Genomic DNA, 22,173 nt, shown 5'->3' with positions numbered 1-22,173 from the left:
AAAAGATCTTTTTGGCAAAAAATATCTTAAGAATTGCCACAAAATTGGAGACAGGTTGTCAGAGGATTATGCTGTTTATTAATAGGAGCCTGAGGAGTTCATTTACTTTCTTTATATGCTTCAGTTTACTCAGCTGACAATCTCTACCTCTGAAGAATGACATCAGATGGAAATAATATAAATGAACAAGGTTTGAAAACATAATGAAATATAAGTCATAATGTCTCAATGTTCCCCTCCCAATCTGACCTCCAGAATGATGCCTGGAATATTGAGCAAGAGCCTTCTTCCCAAGACTATCTATATATTGTCTCCAGTATGGTCTGGATCATTTCTACCAGCCTTACTTCAAAATCTCTGACTTTCAGAGCAAGACAACTGATGGAGGGATATATGACCAGAATTGAACTCTCCATCTATTGTACCTCTTTAGATTACTTCAGCTGAAGATACATGTGTTCTGGAATAGAATGAGTAGGGGACATAGTTGGCTCACTGATGATATGATCCATATATAAAGCCTTAAAGTCAGATCAGAGCTCAGGCAACTTTTGAGAAAGGATGGGAAGACAAAGGGAAAATAACATTTTTCATGTCTGTTATGTTCCAGGCATTATGCTTGGTACCAGCCCTGCTCCTCTGAGGCCCTTTCTCCTGGAATCATGGGTGTTATTTTGGCTCCTTTCACACGAACTCTCAAGTCAACATGCTATTTGTGGTCTACCTAGTGGCTACAAGCAGTCATTCCTTCAATATATATATATATATTTTTTTTTTTTGGCCAGGTCTTGTTTTTCAGCAAGACAAACATCCCTGCCCTTATAGAACTTACATTCTGGTGGAACAGACAAGAACAAAATAATTGATGATACAGAATATGTGAAGGTAATAAAATGTAATGAAGAAAAAGCATGGGGGATGGGATGGAACAGAAAGAAAGTGCAGGAGAGAAGGTGAGGGGGTAGACAACTACACAATGCATGTAGGTAGAGGAGAGTATTCTAGTCAAATGGCACAGCAAGTGCAGAGTCCATGAGGCAGGACTATACCTGGCTTACTTGAGAAGCAGCAAGATCAGAGGGGTTGGAACAGAGTAAGTTAGTGGAAGGGGTAGTGGGAAAGCAGATAAAACAAGGGACCAGATCACACAAGGCCTTGTAGCCATTTGATATGCAAATATAAGTCTCTGGACCTGCAGTGTGAGCACTGCCTGGAGACTTGTTAGTGATGCAGAATCCCAAGTTTTACCCCTGACCTGCTGAATCAGAATCTCCATATTACCAAGTACTTTGTATGTGCTTTAGAATTGGAAAAGCACTTTTGGAAAGTTTTAAACAGAGGAGTGACAGAAATTCACTTGATGAGGTTCACTGGCTTATTGCTATATAGAAAAGAGGCACATTGATGGCAAGGACAGAAGCAGAGAGACTGGTTTGGAAGCTGTTGAAATAATCTTGGTGCAAAAGGATGGTGTCTTGGAAGAGGGTGGTACAAATGGACTGGTATGAAATTGTGGGGCGCTGGGTATGTTTTTGAAGGTATAGTCAGCTGGATTTCTTAATGGATTGGTTGAGGAGTGTGAGAGAAAAGAAAGGGTCAAGGATGACACCAAGAATTTGGCTATCAGCTGAGACAAGGAAGACTGTATGTAGCTCAGATTTGGAATGGAAAATTGAAAGTTTAATTTTAAACACAATAAATGAAATATTTATTATACCTCCAAGTGGGAGAGATCTGGACTTGAGCTGTAAATTTGGGAACCACAAGCTCTTGGTGACATTTTTCAAGACTGATCGAGATAACTATGGAAGTGAGTAAAGGAAAGGGGTTTAAGACTTGAGTTTTGGAACACATTACATGTAGAAGTTGGTGTGAGGCAGAGATAGCAATGGAGACTGATAGAGAATGTATGGTCAGTGAAGCAGGATGAAAACCAGAAGAGTGTATTCTTCTAGAAACCAAGTGGGAAGTTTCATGGAGGAGGGAATAATCAGGTAGGACAAGTGCTGCAGATGGGCCAAGTAAGATGAGGACAGAAATATGATAATTAAATTTTGCAAAGAGGGCATCATTGATAAATTTGACTAAAGACATCTCCATTCTCCTTGAAGCTTCACTGTGGGGAACAGAGCATCAAAGGAAGAGCTTACCGGAGGTTTGCTTTTGTTGATCTTGATGGTGAAGTAGGCAGTGGCACTGACTCGTGGCATGGGTACCTGAGCTGTTGGGATGCTCCAACGCACGCAGTAGATATAGCGGAAGGTGTGACTTAGCTCTTCCTTCTTTATAAACTCTGTGTAGTGCACCCAGCGGCTTTGATACTCCCAAGTCTGCTTCATAGAAAAAAGAAAGCTCACAGACAAAGAAAGGCAGACTTCTACTCAAGCACTTTTGATAAAAGCAGTGCATAACAGTCAGGGTTGCAGCCCTGTTCCGGAGTCCTTGCATTTTTTTTTTATTGGGAGTCAAACTAGAATCAACTCTCAGTTATCTCCACAGTGGGGGTGTGAAAAGGTGAAGCTGAAATGAAATAAAAAAAATAATGCACATATCACTTGAAATTGGGCTTTAGACTGGAGGGGCACACCCTCTGAAGTGTACGTGTACATATACACAGCTACAGGCTCCTCCACACCCTTACTTGGGTGTGTAATTGGAATTGTGGTTAATTGGAAAATAATTAAAGAGTGATTAGAACACGTGTTCTGCTTGCCCCATCTCAGGAGACCTACAGGTGTGACTAGAAAGGAATGAGGCTCCTTGATCACAGCTAGAGATGGTTTATAAAATAAGAGCAGAAGAAGAAGTCAGGCAATAGGATAATCCATATCCCTCAGAAAGGGATGATGCTGTTTGCACCATAGGAAAAGCTTCTCCTTTCCAAAGCACTAGTGGAGTCAATAAACAGAAGACCTTAGAATATCTAACACTCATAGGATCTGTTTTCTGCCTCTCATTGCATTTGACACTCCCCTCTGTACTCCAGTGATGAGAAGCAGTGTTCACTGTAGTATCCATATTAAACATTATGGCAGGATTAAATTATCCATAATACATAATGGGCATAGCATCTTGGGCCCACAATACACTGAAAGCCCACAAAACTTTTTTTTCTTTTAAAATCAGAAGAAATGGGCACAGTGGTGCATGCCTGTAATCCCAGCGACTCGGAAGGCTGAGGCAGGAGGACCACAGCTCAAGACCAACCTCAGCAACTTAGCAAGGCCCTAAGCAACTTAAACCTTGTCTCAAAATGAAAAGGGCTAGACGGGCACAGTGGCACACACCTGTAATCCCAGCTGCTCGGGAAGCTGAGGCAAGAGGATCATGAGTTCAAAGTCAGCCTCAGCAAAAGTGAGGTGCTAAGCAACTCAGTGAGACCCTGTCTCTAAATAAAATACAAAATAGGGCTGGGGATGTGGCTCAGTGATTGACTGCCCCTGAGTTCAATCCCTGGTACCAAAATAAAAAGGGGGGGCTGAGGATGTGACTTACTGGTTAAGTACCCCAAATTCAATCTCTAGTACCCCAAAAAATAATAAATAAAAATAAAGTGAGAAGAAATGAACTTTTAGGGCCGATGTCATCTTTATAATGATGTTGTCTTAAACTAAAAATTTGAGAAAGGATCCCACAAAAGGAAGAGGGCAGCCTGGACTGGAGGATGACTCAGGAGGGTTGCTTGAGTCCAGGAGTTCAAGACCAGTTTGGGCAATGTAGCAGGATGCCATTTTAAAAAGTATAGTGTATATATGGGAGAATAGTGCATAGAAATCATAATGCAGCCCTGATTCTTAGCACAGGACCTGAATGTAATAGATATTCCAAAAGTTAAATTCAGGCTGGGGATGTAGCTCAGTGGTAGAGCAGTTGCATAGCATGTAAGAGGCCCTGTCCATTACCAGGGCCACAAAACAACAACAACAACAACAACAAAAAAATTCCAACTGAATCCCCTTGGGCTACTGAGGTACAGGAAGCTTCTGAATCAAAGAACAAATGTAAGTAGGAAGCAGGATATCTAACAATCCCAGTGATATGGGAAAGGAATGTGGGGAAGCAGATGGCAAAAAGATTTCAGGCCCTCTTTTGTAAAAAGTAGGCTGATCTGCTTTGGTTTGTTTCCAACTCATATCTAGTTGGCCAGAGAGAACCATGGGAATCTAGATTTCTTGAGATCAGAAACTGTGTCTTCTTTCATATATCATCCTTTTTTGTTTGGTACCAGGGATTGAACTCAGGGCTGCTCAACCACTGAGCCACATCCCCAACCCTACTTTGTATTTTATTTAGAGGCAGGGTCTCACTGAGTTGCTTCGTGCCTCAGCCTCCTGATATATCATGCCTTTTCATGAAGAAGCCCAACAGTCAACCCCTTGTAGCCCAGTGAAGCTTAACTTATTTCCCCTTAACCTTTTTATATTACTTAATATATGTTTTTAGCTCTAAAATTTAATCTTTCACACAATCACAGACTTCATAGCACTGGAATGGTCCCTAGAGATAATCTAACAAAGCCCCTTACATTGCAGATGAGAATTCTGGGTCCTTGAGTAGAGACATTCTAACATGACACCTGGATGGCACCCAGGGATCAAAGCAGCCAGCTCAGTGTTTTTTTCCACCCCACCAGATGCTTCAATTTTAAGAGTTCTTCTGAGCTTGGCTCTTTGTATTTTTTCCCTTTCATGAACTAAGGCAGCCTTAGATTGACATTAAATTCAACTATTCCCATTAGGCCGGTCTCTTCCCATTTTTATCATTATGCAGGCCCCTGTTTTTTGTTTTGTTTTTTGGGGGGTGGTGCTGGGGATTGAACCCAGGGCCTTGTGCATGCAAGGCAAGCACTCTACCAACTGAGCTATATCACCAGACCCCTAGGGCTCTGATTTTTATGTACTTCCAGTGAATGTGTATGTTATCCTTATGTTTTGTAATGTTTATATAATACCACTTCATATACTCACTTCCAGGAAACAGTATGTCACTGTGTCACTCTACCATGGATGGCTTAGTCATTTACTTATTATTGGACCCACAAAACCAACAGGCACCTGGAATTACATGCACAAAACTGTTATCTATAGTAAATGACCTTTGGGAGAATAGAACTGGGCATCCTGGCAGTGGAGGGGAAGCTTTCATTTTCTACTTTGTGTCTTTTTGTTCACTGGGTTTTGAAAATAATGTCTTATTTTTATTTATAAAAAGAACTGTATTAGATGATGGGAATTTTCTATTTTTTTTAATAAACAACCCACTTGGGGGCTGGGGTTGTGGCTCAATGGTAGAGTGCTTGCCTAGCATGCTTGAGGCACTGGGTTCTATCCTCAGCACCATATAAATGTAAAATAAAGATATTGTGTCCACTTAAAACTAAAAAATAAATTAAAAAAAAGACTAATGTAAAAAAAAAAAGAACCTATTTGTGGGGCTAGGGTTGTGGCTCAGTGGTAGAGCACTTGCCAAGCACGTGTGAGGCACTGGGTTCAATTCTCAGCAGCACATATAAACAAATAAATAAAGGTCCATCAATAACTAATAATAATAATAATAAAAGAGAACCCACTTGTAAAGCTAGGAGTGGTAGCACATGCTCGTAATCCCAACTACTCAGGAGTCTGAGTCAGGAGGATTGCAAGTTTGAGGTCAGCCTCAGCAACTTAGTGATATCTGTCACACACACACACACACACACACACACTTGTATATTCTCATTATTCTCATTGCCAGATTATGTTTCTGAAAAGAATAAATAAATCGTTGTGCTCACTGGCAATATATGAGTATACTATCCCTACCCCCACAAATGCACAAGCTTTCTGATACCAGGTCTAATCATTCTTATTCACATTGCAACACCTTGAAATCTTTTGAATTTGCATTTTAGGGATTTTCATTGATGATAAAACTATTGTCATCAAAAATAATTTTATTATTAGGGTAGAAAGAATATATTAGATGGGGGCTGTGGGTGTAGTTTAGTGATAGTGCACTTGCCTGGCATGTACAAGGCCCTGGATTTGGTCCCCAGCACTACAAAAACAAATAAACAAGCAAACAACAAAAGAATATATCAGACAATTAGGAAATGAGATGGCACAGGGCTGTAATCCCAGTAAGTCAACTCAGGAGGTTGAGGCAGGAAGATCACATGTTTGAGGCCAGCCTCAGCAACTTAGCAAGATCCTGTCTCAAAATAAGAAGGACTGCAGGGCTTGGGTTGTGGCTCAGTGGTAGAATCCTTGCCTAGCATGCATGAGGCAGTGGGTTCGGTCCCCAATACCACATAAAAAACTAAAGGTATTGTGTCCATCTACAACTAAAAATATTTTTTTAAAAAAATAGAAAGGAATGCAGATACCTCACATTTCCTCATCTATAAAATGGTCATTGATATACCTATGTACAGGTTTGTTGTGAGGACTAAATGAGATAATACATGGTGAAGTGCTTGGAGTGCTTGGCACATAGCAATGGTTAGCAAATGATCATCACCTAATTGACCATCCCCTATTATGTGGTAAACTCTGAGAAACTGACAATAAGCTTAAGAAAACTCACCATCAGAAATGCCTTGCATTTGGGGGCTGGGGTTGTAGCTCAGTGGTAAAGTGCTTGCCTAGCACGTGTGAGGCCCTGAGTTCGATTCTCAGCACCACATATAAATAAATAAAAGTAAAGGTCTATTAAAAAAAAGAAAAGAAATGCCTTGCATTTGGTAAATGGATGGACCCGGAGACTATCATTGCTAAGTGAAATAAGCCAGTCCCCAAAAACCCAAGCCAGAATGTTCTCTCTGATGCCGATGCTGACTTACAGTGGGGTGGGGGGAGAAGGGAAGGTTCACCAGATTGGACAGGGCAGAGTGGGGAAGCAAGGGGGGACAGGAATGGAAAAGAAAGTAGAATGAATCAGACCAGTGTAACTCCACATCATGTACAACCACAAGAATGGGAAGTTGTACTCCATGTATGTATGATATGTTAAAATACACTCTACTGTCATGTATAACTAAAAAGATCAATTTTTTTTAAATTAAAAAAAGAAATGCCTGACACTGCCAGGCATAGTGGTGCATGCCTGTAATCCCAGTGGCATGGGAGGTTGAGGCAAAAGGATTGCAAGTTCAAAGCCAGCCTCTGCAACTTAGTGAGGCCCTAAGCAATTTAGCAAGACCCTGTCTTGAAATAAAAAAAATAAAAAGGGCTGGGGATTTGGCTCAGTGGTTAAGCACCTGGGTTCAATCCACATACAAAAAAAAAAGGAGGGGGATGAGGAGGAGGAGAAAAAAGGAGGAGAAGTAGAAGGAGACGGAGACGGAGAAGAAGAAGAAAGAAATGCCTGGCACCTAGATAGTAGACCTCACTTCTCAGGTTCACTGTATTAGTGGAGCCGGGAACAAGGTTCTTTTTTATCATGAGTTATATAGAGCTTTTAGCTTTTTAGTCATCTTCTTTCTAATTGACTCTATCCTCACAATAGGCCTCAAAGTAGTTGAGACAAATATTTTGACCCCTGGCTTTTCATCTATGAAGAAATAATGGTAATGAGATAATAAATCCACTCATATATTCAACACAGATTTATTGAGCATCCACTGTGTAGCTGATGTTGCTAGGGCCAGGGACAGCAGTGATCTCAGCCTTCATTGTCCATATTATCTGATGGTCTCTGGTAGAGATAAGTGCTGAGAGAGGAATGAATCAGAGAAAGGAAGAAGATTGCATTTCTCAGTGAAGTGGCCAGGAAAGGCCTTGATGAACATGTGGCATTTTAACAAAGATCTAAAGAGAGGTAAAGCAGTGAGCCATGAAAATATATCTTGAGACAGTTCCAGGCAGAGCAGACAGTGAATGCAAAGATCAGGGCAAGAACATACCTGGAAATTAAAAAAACAGCAAGGAGGTGGGAGGCTGAAGTGGGGAAAATAAAAAGGGAGAAGGTAGTTGCCGATGGAGTCAGACTCATAAGTGGTGAGAAAGGAGCAGGGGTTCGGATAACTTTATATCTTTTAGGCCATCATCAGAACTCACTTTCCCTTTTTTAAAAAATAACTTTATTTTTTATTTATTTGTGGTGCTGAGAATCACCCCAGTGCCTCACATATGCTAGGCAAGTGCTCTACCACTGAGCCACAACCCCAGCCCTCACTTTGCCTTTAATCAGAATGGCCAGTGTGATTTCCAAAAGAAAGTTCACCTGCTTTCTCTGTCCCACTCCAGTCTGATTTAGGAGCCCTGACTGCAACAGACAGAGGTCTTTGCCCAACCTCAAATGGAGACATGTTGTAGAGCAGGAAGGCCCCAGAGTAACTAATACTTCATTCCTCCTCACCATGCTCTACCCCTCTTGATGATAACAGTGAGAGGTGCTACTGGAGCACAGAGGGAGAGTGTAGAACCAGAAATGCCTGTCCTTTCCTCAGAACCACCTGACCAGGGTCTCTCTAGGGCCTAGGAAACTGCTCCAAAGAATGTAGTCTAATGGCCTGGCCAGAGGAACAACACAGCTGGAAACTTGTCTTAGGAATAGGTGAGTTCACCTCCATCAGTTTCAAATGGTTTCTCCTCTGTGGAAGTACAACGAGAGATTTCAAGCCTTATTTCTTTAGGTACCTGCCAATTAAGCAAAGAAACCCAAGATCTTCCTCTGAAATCTGCCAGGAAAAGACATAGAGGGATCAGAGCTGGACACAAGTGGGGAGGGGGAACTGATGGACATGTACATCTTACCATCTGGGCAATACATTCCAAAGCTGTAGCAAAAAGACACTTGTTCCTGGGGATGTGGATGTAGCTCAGTGGTGGAGTGTGTGCTTTGAATGAGCGAAGCCCTAGGTTATATCCCTAGCATCACACATACAAAAATGCACTTGATCCACTCACATCCACTCTTTTAGTATGAGCATAGTGAAGTTGGGAGCCACTGGACCCCACTGAATGCAATAGCAGGAACAATTTGCTTAATGGGAAATGCTAGTTGTCTTTTTTTTCCCTCTAGGGCAATATCAAGTTAAGATGATACAAACACAGAGCAATATGATTAAGCTTTTTACCTTCAAAGACTAACCCACCTTGATTTGGGAACCCAGATGGAGACAATGCTTACTTAATCTAGTCACCTTTGATGTCATTACCTAGGTTTTCTGGACCTCAAACTTTTGATCAAACAAGGGCCCTTTTAACTAACTTACCAAAACAAACTTCTCAATTTGTTTACGGCCTTTTTCTACTGTGAATTCACCATGAGTAATCCACTTGATGTTTTTGATGGGGTTTCTAGCTTCTGCAAACAAGGCATGGATTTGTTAGTTGCCTGGTAGTTGCCATGAAACAATTCTTCAGGCAACCAAACAGGATTATTACCTTCCACAAACTGAACGGCAACAGCGATGGCATCCTCAACCAGAGCCAGAGCTACTTCGGTCACATTTCTGTTGTCTTGTGTGTCCTCCATCATTGCTGTCATCATAGATGTTGTTGCATTGGTTTCAGAATCCTTACCCAAAAACATTACCTTCCGACTTTTGGGTATTTCAGATGCATCCATTTTCTTTTGCCTGGATAAAGACACTCAAGAAGTTACTCTCTGGGTCTGGGGATGTGGCTCAAGCGGTAGCGCGCTCGCCTGGCATGCACTTGTCGCTGGGTTTGATCCTCAGCACCACATAAAATAAAGATGTTGTGTCTGCCGAAAACTAAAAAATAAATATTAAAAAATTCTTTCTTTCTCTCTCTCTCTCCTCTCTCTCTCTCTCTCTCTCTCTCTCTCTCTTTCTTTCTTTTAAAAAAAAGAAGTTGCACTCAAGTAAATATAGACTATCTCTTGAAGAATCATGACACAGGTAATAGCCGTTGTCCCTAGGAAGAATATTGGGAGTTAGGGGTAGGAGTGAGACCTCACTCTTCTTGACTTTGTACCTAGCTGCTGGGTTCTAATTTTCCTGAAAATCAAGGATTTCCACATTCTTAAAGCCATGAAGACTTACATCAAAATGTGTAGAACTGGACATAGTGGCACACACCTATAATCCCAGTACCTTGGGAGGCTGAGGTAAGAGAATTACAAGTTTGAGGCCAGCCTCAGCAACTTAACGAGACCCTGTCTCAAATTTTAAAAAATAAAAAGGACTGGGAGTGTAGCTCAGTTGTAAAGCACCCCTGGGTTCAATGTTCAATCCCTAGTACTTAAAAAAAAGTAATAAAATGATTCTTAACTTCTTTAGAGTTCTAGAAGTCCAAATAATAATTTCTTATTGATTCTTTAAAAGTACCTCAATCCCTGCTCTGAGCAACTGGGGTACAGGCTCTTTTAAGATAATGAATTCACAAGCTGGGGGTGTAGCTCACTGGTAGAGCACTTGCCTATCTACCTTGTGCAAGGCCCTGGGTTCCATCTCCAGCACCACACACACACAAACAGTAGTCAATTAAAAGTCAAGGCAGCAGAGGGCGGGTTGGTGACTCTGTTTTTTTGTTTTGTTTTGTTTTGTTTTGTTTTCCCTCTTGGACTTTTCAGGCATATAATTAGACCATCTCCAAGAAATTATCATTTTTACTATATATTTTCCTGAAAAATATATCTTTATGGGTATTAGCTTTGACACTTCCAGAAAAAAAACAATGTTAAATGGAAATGGAGATAATGAGCAATCTTCTTTTGTTTCTGAATTCAGTAGGCATGTTTTCTGGTGTTACACTATTAAGGATAACACATATGATTTGATATTTACCACATCAAGAAAAAAATTTGCTCCTGTTCTATAAAGAAAATTATAAAGTTTTCCAAATGCCATCAACATCTTTTGAGAATGTTATTGGCGTTATCAGGGCTATGGACATTCATCTGTCACAGAGGTATCTTGGCACATTTTTAGTCTTTGAATATTTTTTCCTCAAGTCTTGGATTCTCTTTCTTTCTGTACTACTGCTTAAGTCTCTTCACTTCTGAGAAATCACTTCTTTTCAACACACTTATAAATCCTTGCAGGTAATTTCTTATATTGGAGTTCTGCATGATAGCAGATGTCTCTCTCCAAATGGAGCTATTTACTTTTTCTGTAAATAATAGTTTCCAGTGTGGGGGTGATTGATGTGCCACATTTCATTTAGCTGTTACCCCAGAGCTATGATATTAGCCACTGGATACCTCCCATTTGCCCTTCCAGATCCACTCACTCCCCTTTCCCATCTCTCCCTGATCACTGTCCTGGAAAGCTGATCACACAAATAGGCTCTCTATTGCCCTCTGGTGTCCAGAAGTTTCCACACAAGACCAAGCTGAGGGAAGGAGGATAAGGTGGAAGTTATATATCCCCTGATGGCTCTCCCCCTATAGGGTCACCTGTGGCTGACTTCCTGGACAAGGTTCCAGCTTCACCTAGGGCCAGTGTCTCACACAACCTCTTGGTTTGGTAAGAGTAATCATTTTTTCCCATCAACCCCCACTGGATCCCACTATCACTGGCGCTGGAGAAATAAAATGTTCCCTTGTTTCCCTGTACTCTAGTTACATCTTTGTATATATCCCCCTTACCAATTATTCTAATTTTAATATGCCAACAGTTTCCTATAGAGATGCTGAGACATAAACAGAGGGACTCTTGTTACCATGTAGAAATGAGGAGACCAAGCCTGTCTGGCTCCATAGCCAGTGCTATTAACTACACTACTCTTCTCTCTCCAGGATTCAGAAAGGGTGGTGGGGCCTTGTCCTCACATTTTCATCTGGCATCCAGAATGTACCCATTCTCCTGTGAACCTCCTTCATGAGGGGCAACTCCTTGTTGCCTTTCTTAACATCATTGTTGGTCATAGGGGGTGGTGGATACTGTACAAGGCAAACTGGTTCCCATGGCCATCAACCAAAAATAATTTGAACAGCCTTTACATATTCCTATCATAATATTGACCTGTGTTCATTTAGACCTTGATATTAGCCCATTAAGCTCATTATACCTCTGTCCCAATTCCTTCTTACTGTAGCTGGAGGGTAGACAAGATCATTTGCTGAAGGAAATAAAATCTTTCCAGGCTGCCTATTCCAAAACTGGCAGAGGCTAAAAGATGGGTGTGAAGGGGATCTGAAAGCCCTCAACACTGGAGAACTGGCTTACCTTGGTCCTTGGGCCATGCCCATTTGGCCAAAGGAATTTGCCATCAATTCTGTGGCTAAAGACAACCACCCAAAAGGTTTTGTAATTTTTTTCAGTTCAATAGGCTTTGGTGAGTTAGAGCATCTTGATCCTTGAGAGAATTGGTCATTTGGTGACTTAGCTTTCAGTAAATTGTCTCTTAAGGGATTGATTAGAAACCAAATCTGTGATCTCCAACACCAAGCAAATGAGCTAGGGGCTTTAAACATGGAAGGATCACCTTAAGATCTTCCCCAGGAAGCCATATGCCCCAGCAGAAGGGGGCAGTTGGGGAGCAGGGCTCAGAAAGAAGCTCAAGTTTTATCCTCACACATCTGTATATCATTCTTTTTTTTTTTTTTGAATTTTTTAATATTTATTTTTTAGTTCTCGGCTGACACAACATCTTTGTTTGTACGTGGTGCTGAGGATCGAACCTGGGCCGCACGCATGCCAGGCGAGCGCGCTACCACTTGAGCCACATCCCCAGCCCCTGTATATCATTCTTGACCATCCCTCCAACTGGCTTCTTCTAGTTCTTTTTCCCCCCTTCCCTTTTCTAATAAGAGGCTAGGTGAGCAGGATGGGTGGGAAGAAATGGGGGCACGGTCAAGTTTGAGGTCTGGGTGATAAGTAAGGAAAAATCATTGCAGATCCTTTTCATGGAATCTCCCACCCCTTAAGAATCCCCATACCTGAGTGAACAGATCTTTGTTTGAAGCAGTAGCAGCAGAAGCAGGGAAAGTCTCAGAAGGAATTTCTCAGCAGCTTTTCCCCCAAGATTCAGAGCCGGAATGTTTACAAATGCTGCCAAGGCAACACCAGTTTCAACCAATGAGAAGAAAACCCACATGTTTCTGGCTGCTTCTGTTAATAAAAAAGGAAAATAAAGAGGGAGGGAAGGAAGGGGGAGGAAGACCAGTCACAGCCACCATCTGACCTTGATATAACAGGACTAAGTCATAGGAGCCATACCCACTTCGTCCCAGCAGGAGATGAGCTTGCAGGGCTGTGCCAGGAGGACTAGTAATGTTGCATTTCTCAGCTGGTATGCATTGGGCATCCTGATGATATACCAGTCACAGTATTAAACCTTTAATGATAAATTATCTATACCTTATAACAGCACCATGAGATAGGTATCTGTACTTTCATTTTATAGATGAACAAAACAAGGCCCAAAGAGTGTTAAATAAATTGCCCAAACTCAAACCCAGAGTTGTCTGCATCATTAACCAGGGTCATTTACTTTTTCATTTCCAAATTCTAAGGTTAGAACCTCCCCTGTGCCATTGACTATTTTTAAAGACGTTTTTTGGACTGGGGATGTGGCTCAATGGTAGAATGCTTGCCTGGCCTGTGTGAGGCCCTGGGTTCCATCCCCAGCACTGGAAAAAAAGTCTTTTGTGAATCAAGCATGAGAGAGTATACTATAATGGTTATCAGCACAGACTCAGGAACAATTTACTTAACACTTATCTTTCTCAGTTTACTTGTCTATAAAGTGGGGATGATGATAATACCTAAAGAATAGGATTTTGGAGTGGATTTTTGTTGTCATTGTTGTTTGTTTTTATTTTTGTTGTTTTCTTTTGGTTTTGGTAATAGGCATTGAACTCAGGGGCACTTAACACTGAGCTACATCCCCAGCCCTTTTTATTTTTTATTTTGAGACAAGAGTTTCGCTAAGTTTCTGAGGCTGGCTTTGAACTCCTGCCTCAGCTTCCCCAGCTTCTGGGATTATAGGTGTGTGCTACAATGCCCAGCTGGAATTTTTTTTTTAAAGAGATACATTTATTCAGTGTCAGGATCACAATATTATATTTAGCAATCAACAGTATGGGTGCCAAAATTATCTTTATTAAAAGCTTTTGTGCTGGGTGTGGTGGCACACATCTGTAATCCCCATGGCTCAGGAGGCTGAGGCAGGAGGATTTCAAGTTCAAAGCCAGCCCTAGCAAAAGCGAAGCACTAAGCAACTCAGTGAGACCCTGTACTCAGTGAGTACTTGCCCCCCACCCCCACCAAAAAAAAAAAAAAAAACTTCATTGGAATGCTTTATACTTTCCACAGAACTAAAACTAAAGTAACCTGTCATACAATTAGTCACAAATACAGTCCTCAAGGTTTTTTTTTTCCCCCATACACATGAATGTTGTCTAGAATATGGCTTCTTTGTAAGCAGCTAAGCCCTGCCACCACTGTGTCTCGTTGAATTGACCAATCTGCTGTAACCTGTAGTTTCCCTGTCACCACCCTGGCTCTCCTCTTCTGCTAAGCTTTGTTTCCTGGCAGTAATTAAAACCTTCTGTCACTGGCATAGATACTGCTACTGCTGCTGCTGGAACCGCTCTAGCTGCCTTTATTTTGTGGTTTGGCAATGTATAGGCTTCCACCATTATAGGGGCCAGAGCTTTTGCCTTCAAAGTTTCCTCCTTTCATGGATCCCAAATTTGAAGATTGATTGTTGTAATTGCCAAGATCCTTGTAGCTTCTACCACCTCCAAAACTGTTTGTAGCCAGGCACAGTGGCAATCCCAGAGGCTTGGGAGGCTGAAGCAGGAGGATCGCAAGTTCAAAGCCAGCCTCAGCAACATAGCAAGAACCTATCTCAAAATAAAAAATAAAAAGGATTGAGGATGTGGCTCAGTAGTTAAACACCCCTGGGTTTAATCCCCACTACCAAAAATAAATAAATAAATAAACAAACAAAACTGTTTCTATCATTACCAAATCCATTGTAGCCATCCATGTTTCCACCATATCCACCACCCCCACAGCTGCCATCAAAGCCTCCATACTCACTTGAAGTTTCCTCCATGACCAAAATTGTCATTGTCACCAAAGCCACCTGCATGACTACCACCAAAGTTTCCAGAACCACTTTGACTTCTATGGCTAAATGAAGCATTAACCATCTCTTGCTTCTACGGCGCTTTCTTCACTTCACAGTTGTGGCCATTCATAGTATGGTTTCTATGAATGACAATCTTATCCACAGTCATAGTTGTCCAAGGTTACAAAAGCAAAGCCCTGAGCTGGGAGACCCTGTCCCTAAATAAAATACAAAATAGGGCTGGGGATGTGGCTCAGTGGTTGAATGCCCTTGAGTTCAATCCCTGGTACCCGCCCCCCCAAAAAAAATAGCAAAGCCCCTCTTCTTTCTGCTGACTCACTCAGTCATGAGCAGTCACTTCCATTTTTGCATAGATGATGTTCTTCTGCATCTTCTTTACTGCCACAAAGTTCTTTTTCACAGTTAAGTGGGCCCCTATTCTTTGAGAATCTTTTCTTTAGACAGCTCTCTTTGGTTCCACAACTCTTCCATCCACCTTGTGTGGCCTAGCACACATGGCTACATCCACTTCCTCTGCAGTGGCTTAAGTGATAAGCCCCTGGAGTATTTTGTGTTTGGGTCTCTTGTTACCACATAGTCCATGAGTGTTCCCCATGGCTCAAAATGGCTTCTTAGATTCTCATTAATTATTTCAAAGCTCAGCCATCTGATGAAGAGCCTCTGCAGCTGTTTGGGCTCTTCAGGAGACATGACAGCACTGGGAAGAGAGACTTTAATGATGCTTTGTCCATAGGCAGAAAAATCTTTCTTTTTTTCTTCATGGTCCTGGGGATAGAACGCAGGGTCTCATACATGCTAGACAAGTGCTCTATCACTGAACTACATTCCCAGCTAGGGTTTTTCTTTTTTTAATATTTATTTTTTAGTTATAGGTGGACACAATATCTTTATTAGTTATAGGTGGACACAATATCTTTATTTTATATTTTTGTGGTGCTGAGGATCGAACCTAGTACCTCACGCATGTCAGGTGAGCGCTCTACCTCTGAGCCACAACCCCAGCCCCAGTTTTTCTTTTCTTTTTTTTTTTTAGAGTAACAAGGCATGAGTTTTATTAAAGAGATAGGAAAAGGGAAAGGGGACACTTGTAAGGGAGAGAGTGGGTCCTCTCAAAGAGGAGATGGATAATGTGCCTTTCCTGCACCCCAGTTTTATTGGGGATCCCATAGAGGTTTTCAGAGAGTTCCACCCAGGTCCACCTCTTGACTTTTAACCGACAATAGGATGATGATCCTGGTGATGAGAATCAGGGCCAAGTTACATTTCTCCGGAATGTTGAAGACTGAACACCCAAGAAATGCCTAGGCAATTATTTAAAGGATAGAACAGAGATAGACTTCTCCGCAGAGTAGGGGCCCCAGAGCTGGGTGTCCGAGGAAGTGGGGGTGTCCTGCCCCTTTTATAATTTTAGATTTCCTTTATTCTCATTCTCTCTCCTCCCCCATCCTGACTACAAGACTAGTGACCAAAAGGTAGTTTTCCTTTTTTTAATGAGGATTAAACTCACATAAATTTCAGAAAATTCATGTGAACACTGAGAACAATGCCTGGTACATCAAAAACTCTAATGGCTAGATACTACTCCTACTATTATTATTAATAGTAGGTGTATTATAAATGATATTCTTTTAAATGGCCTTAACTGGTGAAATGAAAATTTGCTGACACTATATCAGAACTCAGTTTTATTTTATTTATTTATATTTTTTGGTACCAGGGATTGAACCTAAGATTGCTTTACCACTGAGCCACATCCCTAGCCCTTTTTGTGTTTTAGAAAAGGGTCTTGCTAAGTTGCTTAGGGCCTTGCTAAGTTGCTGAGATTGGCTTTGAACCTGCGATCCTCCTGCCTCAGCCTCCCAAGGCACTGGGATTACAGAGTGTGCCACCATGCTCGGCTCCTGATTTTATTTTATTAGCCCATGAAATTCCCAAGTCTCAGAATGCCTGCCCTGAATCATGCTATGTATATGGAGAGGTTGCTCACCATGAGGCAATTGATCTCAATCCTGGCAAAGGAAGAAAAACGCTATAAATATCCTCATTACCCAGAAGAAATACTGAACTCTCGACCTGGAAGACACCACCATATACATTGAGGTTCTGCACACAAATGGTGTTGCTGAGATGTTGTGGTGAGGAAGGTGAGTGTGAGGGACAGTGTATCTCAGTAGGAAGAACACAGACTCTGAACACAGAAGGGATTCAAATCCCAGCAGGTCCTTCCACCTCTCTGAGCCTCGTATGTACAATGGGGATCTTATTTCTTTTCTTTTCTTTTTTTTTAGATGTTGACAGACCTTTATTTTATTCATTTATTTATATGTGGTGCTGAGATTCTAACCCAGTGCCTCACACATGCTAGGCAAACGCTCTGCCTCCGAGCCACAACCCCCAGCCCCGGGGATCTTATTTCATGGGATTAAAAAGAGGATGAAATGAGGTAATTCATACAGAGAACTCTGAACAAGGACAGGCATATTGTGAGTGCTCAATAACATTACTTACCTCAATCATGATGAGGAAGAGACTAACCATAACAGAATAAAAAAGCAGAGGAGCCAGAAAGAGCATGCCACTGCCCTGAAGCTGGGAGCTTGTATTCTGAGCTCTCATTCATTAGGGAAAATGCCCAGTAGCCAAGCTAGAAGGAATCCTGTAGATACTCTCACCAGTGAGCACACTCGCTCCAGGGCTACAAATACTATTAATGAAAATAACTGGCCTCAGTCCTATCCACTAGTTTTGATGCCCATGTAGATCCTGTCAGACCAAATGTTATGAAACTTATAGTGCCACAGTGTGCCTGAAACCACAGCCTGAATCACCAAGCCCCACAGTAGTACATTCCAAAATGGCAGAACTCTTACTTCCTTTATGCCAAGCTTTGGTGAGCAGCAAGGTATTAGAAGCCCTGGGCCACTGATGAGTGGCACATGGTGAGGGCCTGGCATGGAGGCAGGGAGAGTGGGATTCTTTTTTTGAAAAATTTATTTATTTGTTCTAATTTGTTATACATGACAGCAGAATGCATTTCAGTTCATAGTATACATTAGAGCATAATGTTTTAATTTCTCTGGTTGTACACAAAGTAGAATAACACCATTCGTGTTTTCTAACATGTACCTAGGGTAATGATGTCCGTCTCATTCCACCATCTTTCCTACTACCATGTCCCCTCCCTTCCCCTCTCACCTTTGCTCTATCTAAAGTTCCTCCATTCCTCCCACGCTCCGCCCACCAGCCCCATTATGGATCAGCATCCACTTATCAGAGAAAACATTTGGCCTTTGGTTTTTTGGAACTGGCTTACTTAGCATGATAATCTCCAACTCCATCCATTTACCTGGAAATGCCATGATTATATTCTCTTTTAATGCTGAGTAGCATTCCATTGTGTGTGTGTGTGTGTGTATCACATATATATATCACATTTTCTTTATCCATTCATCTATTGAAGGGCATCTAGGTTGGTTCCACAATTTAGCTATTGTGAATTGTGCTGCTAAAAACATTGATGTGGCTGCTTCACTATAGTATGCTGTTTTTAAGTTCTTTAGGTATAAACTGAGGAGTGGGATAGCTGGGTCAAATGGTGGTTTCATTTCAAGTTTTCTAAGGAAGCTCCATACTGCTTTCCAGATTGGTTGCACCAATTTGCAGTCCCACCAGCAATGTATGACTGAGTCTTTTTCCCCAAATCCTTGCCAACACTTATTGTTGTTTGTATTCTTAAAAGCTGCCATTCTGACTGGAATGAGATGAAACCTTAGAGTAGTTTTGATTTGCATTTCTCTAATTGCTAGAGATGTTGAACATTTTTTCATATATATGTTGATTGATTGTATACCATTTTCTGAGAAGTGTCTGTTCAGTTCCTTAGCCCATTTATTGATTGGGTTATTTGTTTTTTGGTGTTAAGTTTTTTTTAATATTTATTTTTTAGTTGTAGTTGGACACAATACCTCTATTTATTTATTTTTATGTGGTGCTGAGGATCAAACCCAGGGTCTCACACATACTAGGTGAGTGGTCTACTGCTGAGCCACAATCCCAGCCCCTTGTGTTAAGTTTTTTGAGTGCTTTATGTATCCTAGACTTTAGTGCTCTATCTGATGTATGTGTGGTAAAAATTTGCTCCCTTTCTGTAGGTGCTTTCTGCACCCCACTGATTGTTTCTTTTGCTGAGAAGAAGTTTTTCAGCTTGAATCCATCCCATTTATTGATTCTTAATTTTATATCTTGTACTATAAGAGTCTTGTTAAGGAAATCGGAGCCTAATCTGATAATGACTATTTGGGCCTACTTTTTCTTCTATTAGGTACAGGATCTCTGGTCCTTGATCCACTTTGAGTTGAGTTTAGTGCATGGTGAGAGATAGGGAGAGAGTGGGATTCTTAATTTCCATGCAAGCAAGTGACAAGAGACTCCTTGCAAGCAAAATGCTTTGGGTGGGGGGCTGGGGCTGGGGCTCAGCGGAAGTGTACTTGCTGGGCATGTGTGAGGCACTGGGTTCATTTCTCAGCACCACATAAAAATAAATAAAAGGTCTGTCAACAACTAAAATAGCATCTTAAGAAATGTTTTGGGTGGAAGAGTGAGTGGGTGGAAGGAGGCAGGAAAGATTTTCTAGCAGATTAACAAGACTCCTTCTTTGAAGCAGGCATTAAATCCACAGCTGAAACTTTACCTCCTACCCCCAGCCAAGATGCCAACAAATTATAGACCATCTCACCTCCAGGGCTCTCCAGATTGGAAACCTTTTGAATTCTCATGCAGTGCTAAGAACAGACTCTTCCAAACTACACCCTCTTCAGACACTAGTGCAGGTAAGTATGGAGATGTGGCACAGAAGCATGAGATGGAGAGCAGTGGTGAGAGCAGCAGGTGAGGCAGAGGAGCTAGCTAGAGGATTGCCAGCTCAGCCCTTGGCTGGTTGTGAGTTCCCCATCCCAAATTCCCACGTTGTCACCTCCCCCCACCCCCATGAGCCTCAAAGCACCAGGGTGTCCAGTCTCCCCAGAACTCTAGGCCCCTATTCCTGTCCTGGACCCTGCTGGAGGTGTGCATCTGCTGGTTCATGTTCTAGTGATGCAGCAATGTGTCCACATTTGCCTGAGTACAACCTGTGCACAGACATCCTGCCCCAGAACTTCAAAGGGCCCTTCCAGACCATTCTGAGAGAAGCTGACTTTGCTAATGGCCTGTCAGGCCAAGGTGATTTTGCATACTGTCGGATCCCCAGGAGTTGTACATGCCCTGCCCTGCTCACCAGGACTGCCTGGAGCTGGACAGAATGCCAGGGAAAAGAGAGGCCTGTGCCTCACTTGCCCCCAAGTGTGCAGTGGGGACAATTTGTATGAAGGACATTGGGCTCATTACAGGGAGTTGCTTTGGAGACACCTGTAGGTCATCACTCTGTTAGCTTCTTCCTGAACTGAGGAAAATCCAGGGAGAGGGCCCTAGGTAGGGGTGTTGTATGCCAGAGCACAAGAAAGGGGATGGAACACCTCTTCAATACCATAGACTTTCTTCAGAACTCCACACCCTAAATCTTGAATTATTTTCTTTTCCACCTACGTAATTCCAGTCATTTTCATTCCCCATCAGTTTCTTCCCTCTCTTTCCCATACACTCTCATTTTCACCCTACCACACCATTCCCTGTCTATCTTCTTACTCCTTTCCCTTCTCCTTCCTCTCCTGCCTGTGCCTAGCAAGGTTGATGACTCTCAGCAATGAAGTCTAGGTCAAATGTTGACATTCTCTTTTTTCATGTGAATCCAAGCAGCCAATACATATATTGAAGTATCTGTAAAGTGCACAGATAACAGGAATTGTGGAGAAGTAAGCTAAGTCATGGTTCCCACCCTCAAGGACTCATAGTCCAGTTGGAAGATGAGATGTGCTGACATGAAAAGATAACTAGTGAGTCAAAGTAGGGGACAGTGAAATGCTTCTGGGCTCAAAACACGAGGCATATTAGATTTGGGCAGATCTAAACAGGTATAGCTGAGTGATGTCATTACAAGTCTAAAAAGCCACCAGACTGCCCTGGGAAAGGAGAGAAGGTGATAGGATCCCAGGACCTTTCCCAAGCTGCAGGCCCATTCTCACTACTGTGCTAGTGAGACCCAGCTTTAGGCATCTCTGAGAGTCATGATATCATGGAGTCCTCTCAGAATACTCTGACATCCTTGAGTACAAGTGTCTCATTGCTCAGAACAAAGGTACTATGAATGGCAAAGCCTCTTGGTTAGCTGAATTTCTGATGGTGATGTCTTGATATTCCAGCCCATAGTTATAACTAGAGTAGGCAGCTCTCATAAGCACTCAATGGAAACTCCAAGGTTGCCCTAGAGACCTTACCAACTCTACCCCAAATATTAACTTCTTAGAAACAAGCCACTCTACAGCCACATGTAACAGGTGACACACAGGGGGATAAGCACAATATACCAAAAAAAAAAAAAAAAAAAACCTCTTGGGCTGGCAACATCACTCAGTGGTGGAGTGCTTGCCTAGAATGCACGAAGCCCTGGATTATTCAATTCACAGCACCACACACACACACACACCAAAAAAAAAAAAAAAAAAAAAAAAACCTCTTAAGCATGTGGAAAATATTTTTTGTTTTCTTGGAGATTCTAGTTCTTTGGGGGGTCATAGTCAAAATTGCATACTTGTAAGTTTTATTAGCTGATCAATTAGTTTCTAGCCTAAATATAATTGGCTTCTCCATGTTTTCTAGAACTCAGGAAGGTACCTACCAAGAAACAAATCAACAGATGGTACAAAATATTTTCAAACTAATAAAGCAGCACTTATGTGGGTTTATATAAGAAGTGCCAGGCCATCTTCTTAGTGATGCCCTGAACAGAACAATTACAACTCTAATCCTGAAACAAGATTTGTGGAAATCCCAAAAGCAATTATTTGGCTCTTCATTGCAGAATAGTCTTTGGGGTGGAGGAAGAGGTACTGTAGTCCATGGCACAAGATATAGAGGGGTACACAAATATACTGAAGAAACCCTTAACAATTAAAAATTATACAAACATAGCATAGGATATGTTATTTACAGGAATTTCCATCTTTTATCAAAAATACATCAAAATATAAAGGTTATTAGAAGATTCTCAACCTCAGTAGGCCATGAAGATCTGCTCCAGCTTCTCTTA

The 22,173-nt window shown here is 41.7% G+C and overlaps 1 protein-coding gene, 1 non-coding gene and 1 pseudogene across 2 annotated transcripts; all 3 read right to left on the bottom strand.

Moving 5' to 3' along the window:
• Positions 1 to 1,781: 1,781 nt before the first annotated feature.
• On the bottom strand, positions 1,782 to 12,963 carry Akap14 (A-kinase anchoring protein 14). Its single transcript, XM_046420899.2, has 4 exons — positions 12,832 to 12,963; positions 9,369 to 9,562; positions 9,197 to 9,288; positions 1,782 to 2,330 (listed from the first exon to the last, which is right to left on the bottom strand). Exons 2-4 carry the CDS (start codon positions 9,550 to 9,552, stop codon positions 2,085 to 2,087), a joined length of 522 nt encoding a protein of 173 aa, XP_046276855.1. The 5' UTR covers positions 9,553 to 9,562; positions 12,832 to 12,963; the 3' UTR covers positions 1,782 to 2,084.
• On the bottom strand, positions 4,799 to 4,871 carry Trnaa-ugc (transfer RNA alanine (anticodon UGC)). Its single transcript has one exon. It is a non-coding gene; the product is annotated as a tRNA-Ala (tRNA).
• A 1,347-nt stretch (positions 12,964 to 14,310) lies between the features above and the next one.
• Positions 14,311 to 15,683, bottom strand: LOC124076875 (heterogeneous nuclear ribonucleoprotein A1-like; annotated as a pseudogene).
• Positions 15,684 to 22,173: the final 6,490 nt, after the last annotated feature.

This window comes from Marmota monax, unplaced genomic scaffold (assembly GCF_021218885.2).
Source record: "Marmota monax isolate L192 unplaced genomic scaffold, Marmota_monax_Labrador192_F-V1.1 WCK01_AAM20220418_F8-fsc00155, whole genome shotgun sequence".
NCBI lineage: Eukaryota > Metazoa > Chordata > Mammalia > Rodentia > Sciuridae > Marmota > Marmota monax.
Note: the sequence above shows the minus strand (reverse complement) of the source record. Positions and strands in the feature narration are given on the sequence as shown.

Coding starts and splice junctions, on each gene's coding strand:
- Akap14 (XM_046420899.2), bottom strand. CDS start 9,552: ATGGATGCATCTGAAATACCCAAAAGTCGGAAGGTAATGTTTTTGGGT. Junction 9,289..9,368: donor TGCCGTTCAGTTTGTGGAAG/GTAATAATCCTG, acceptor CCTTGTTTGCAG/AAGCTAGAAACCCCATCAAA. Junction 2,331..9,196: donor AAATTGAGAAGTTTGTTTTG/GTAAGTTAGTTA, acceptor TCTATGAAGCAG/ACTTGGGAGTATCAAAGCCG.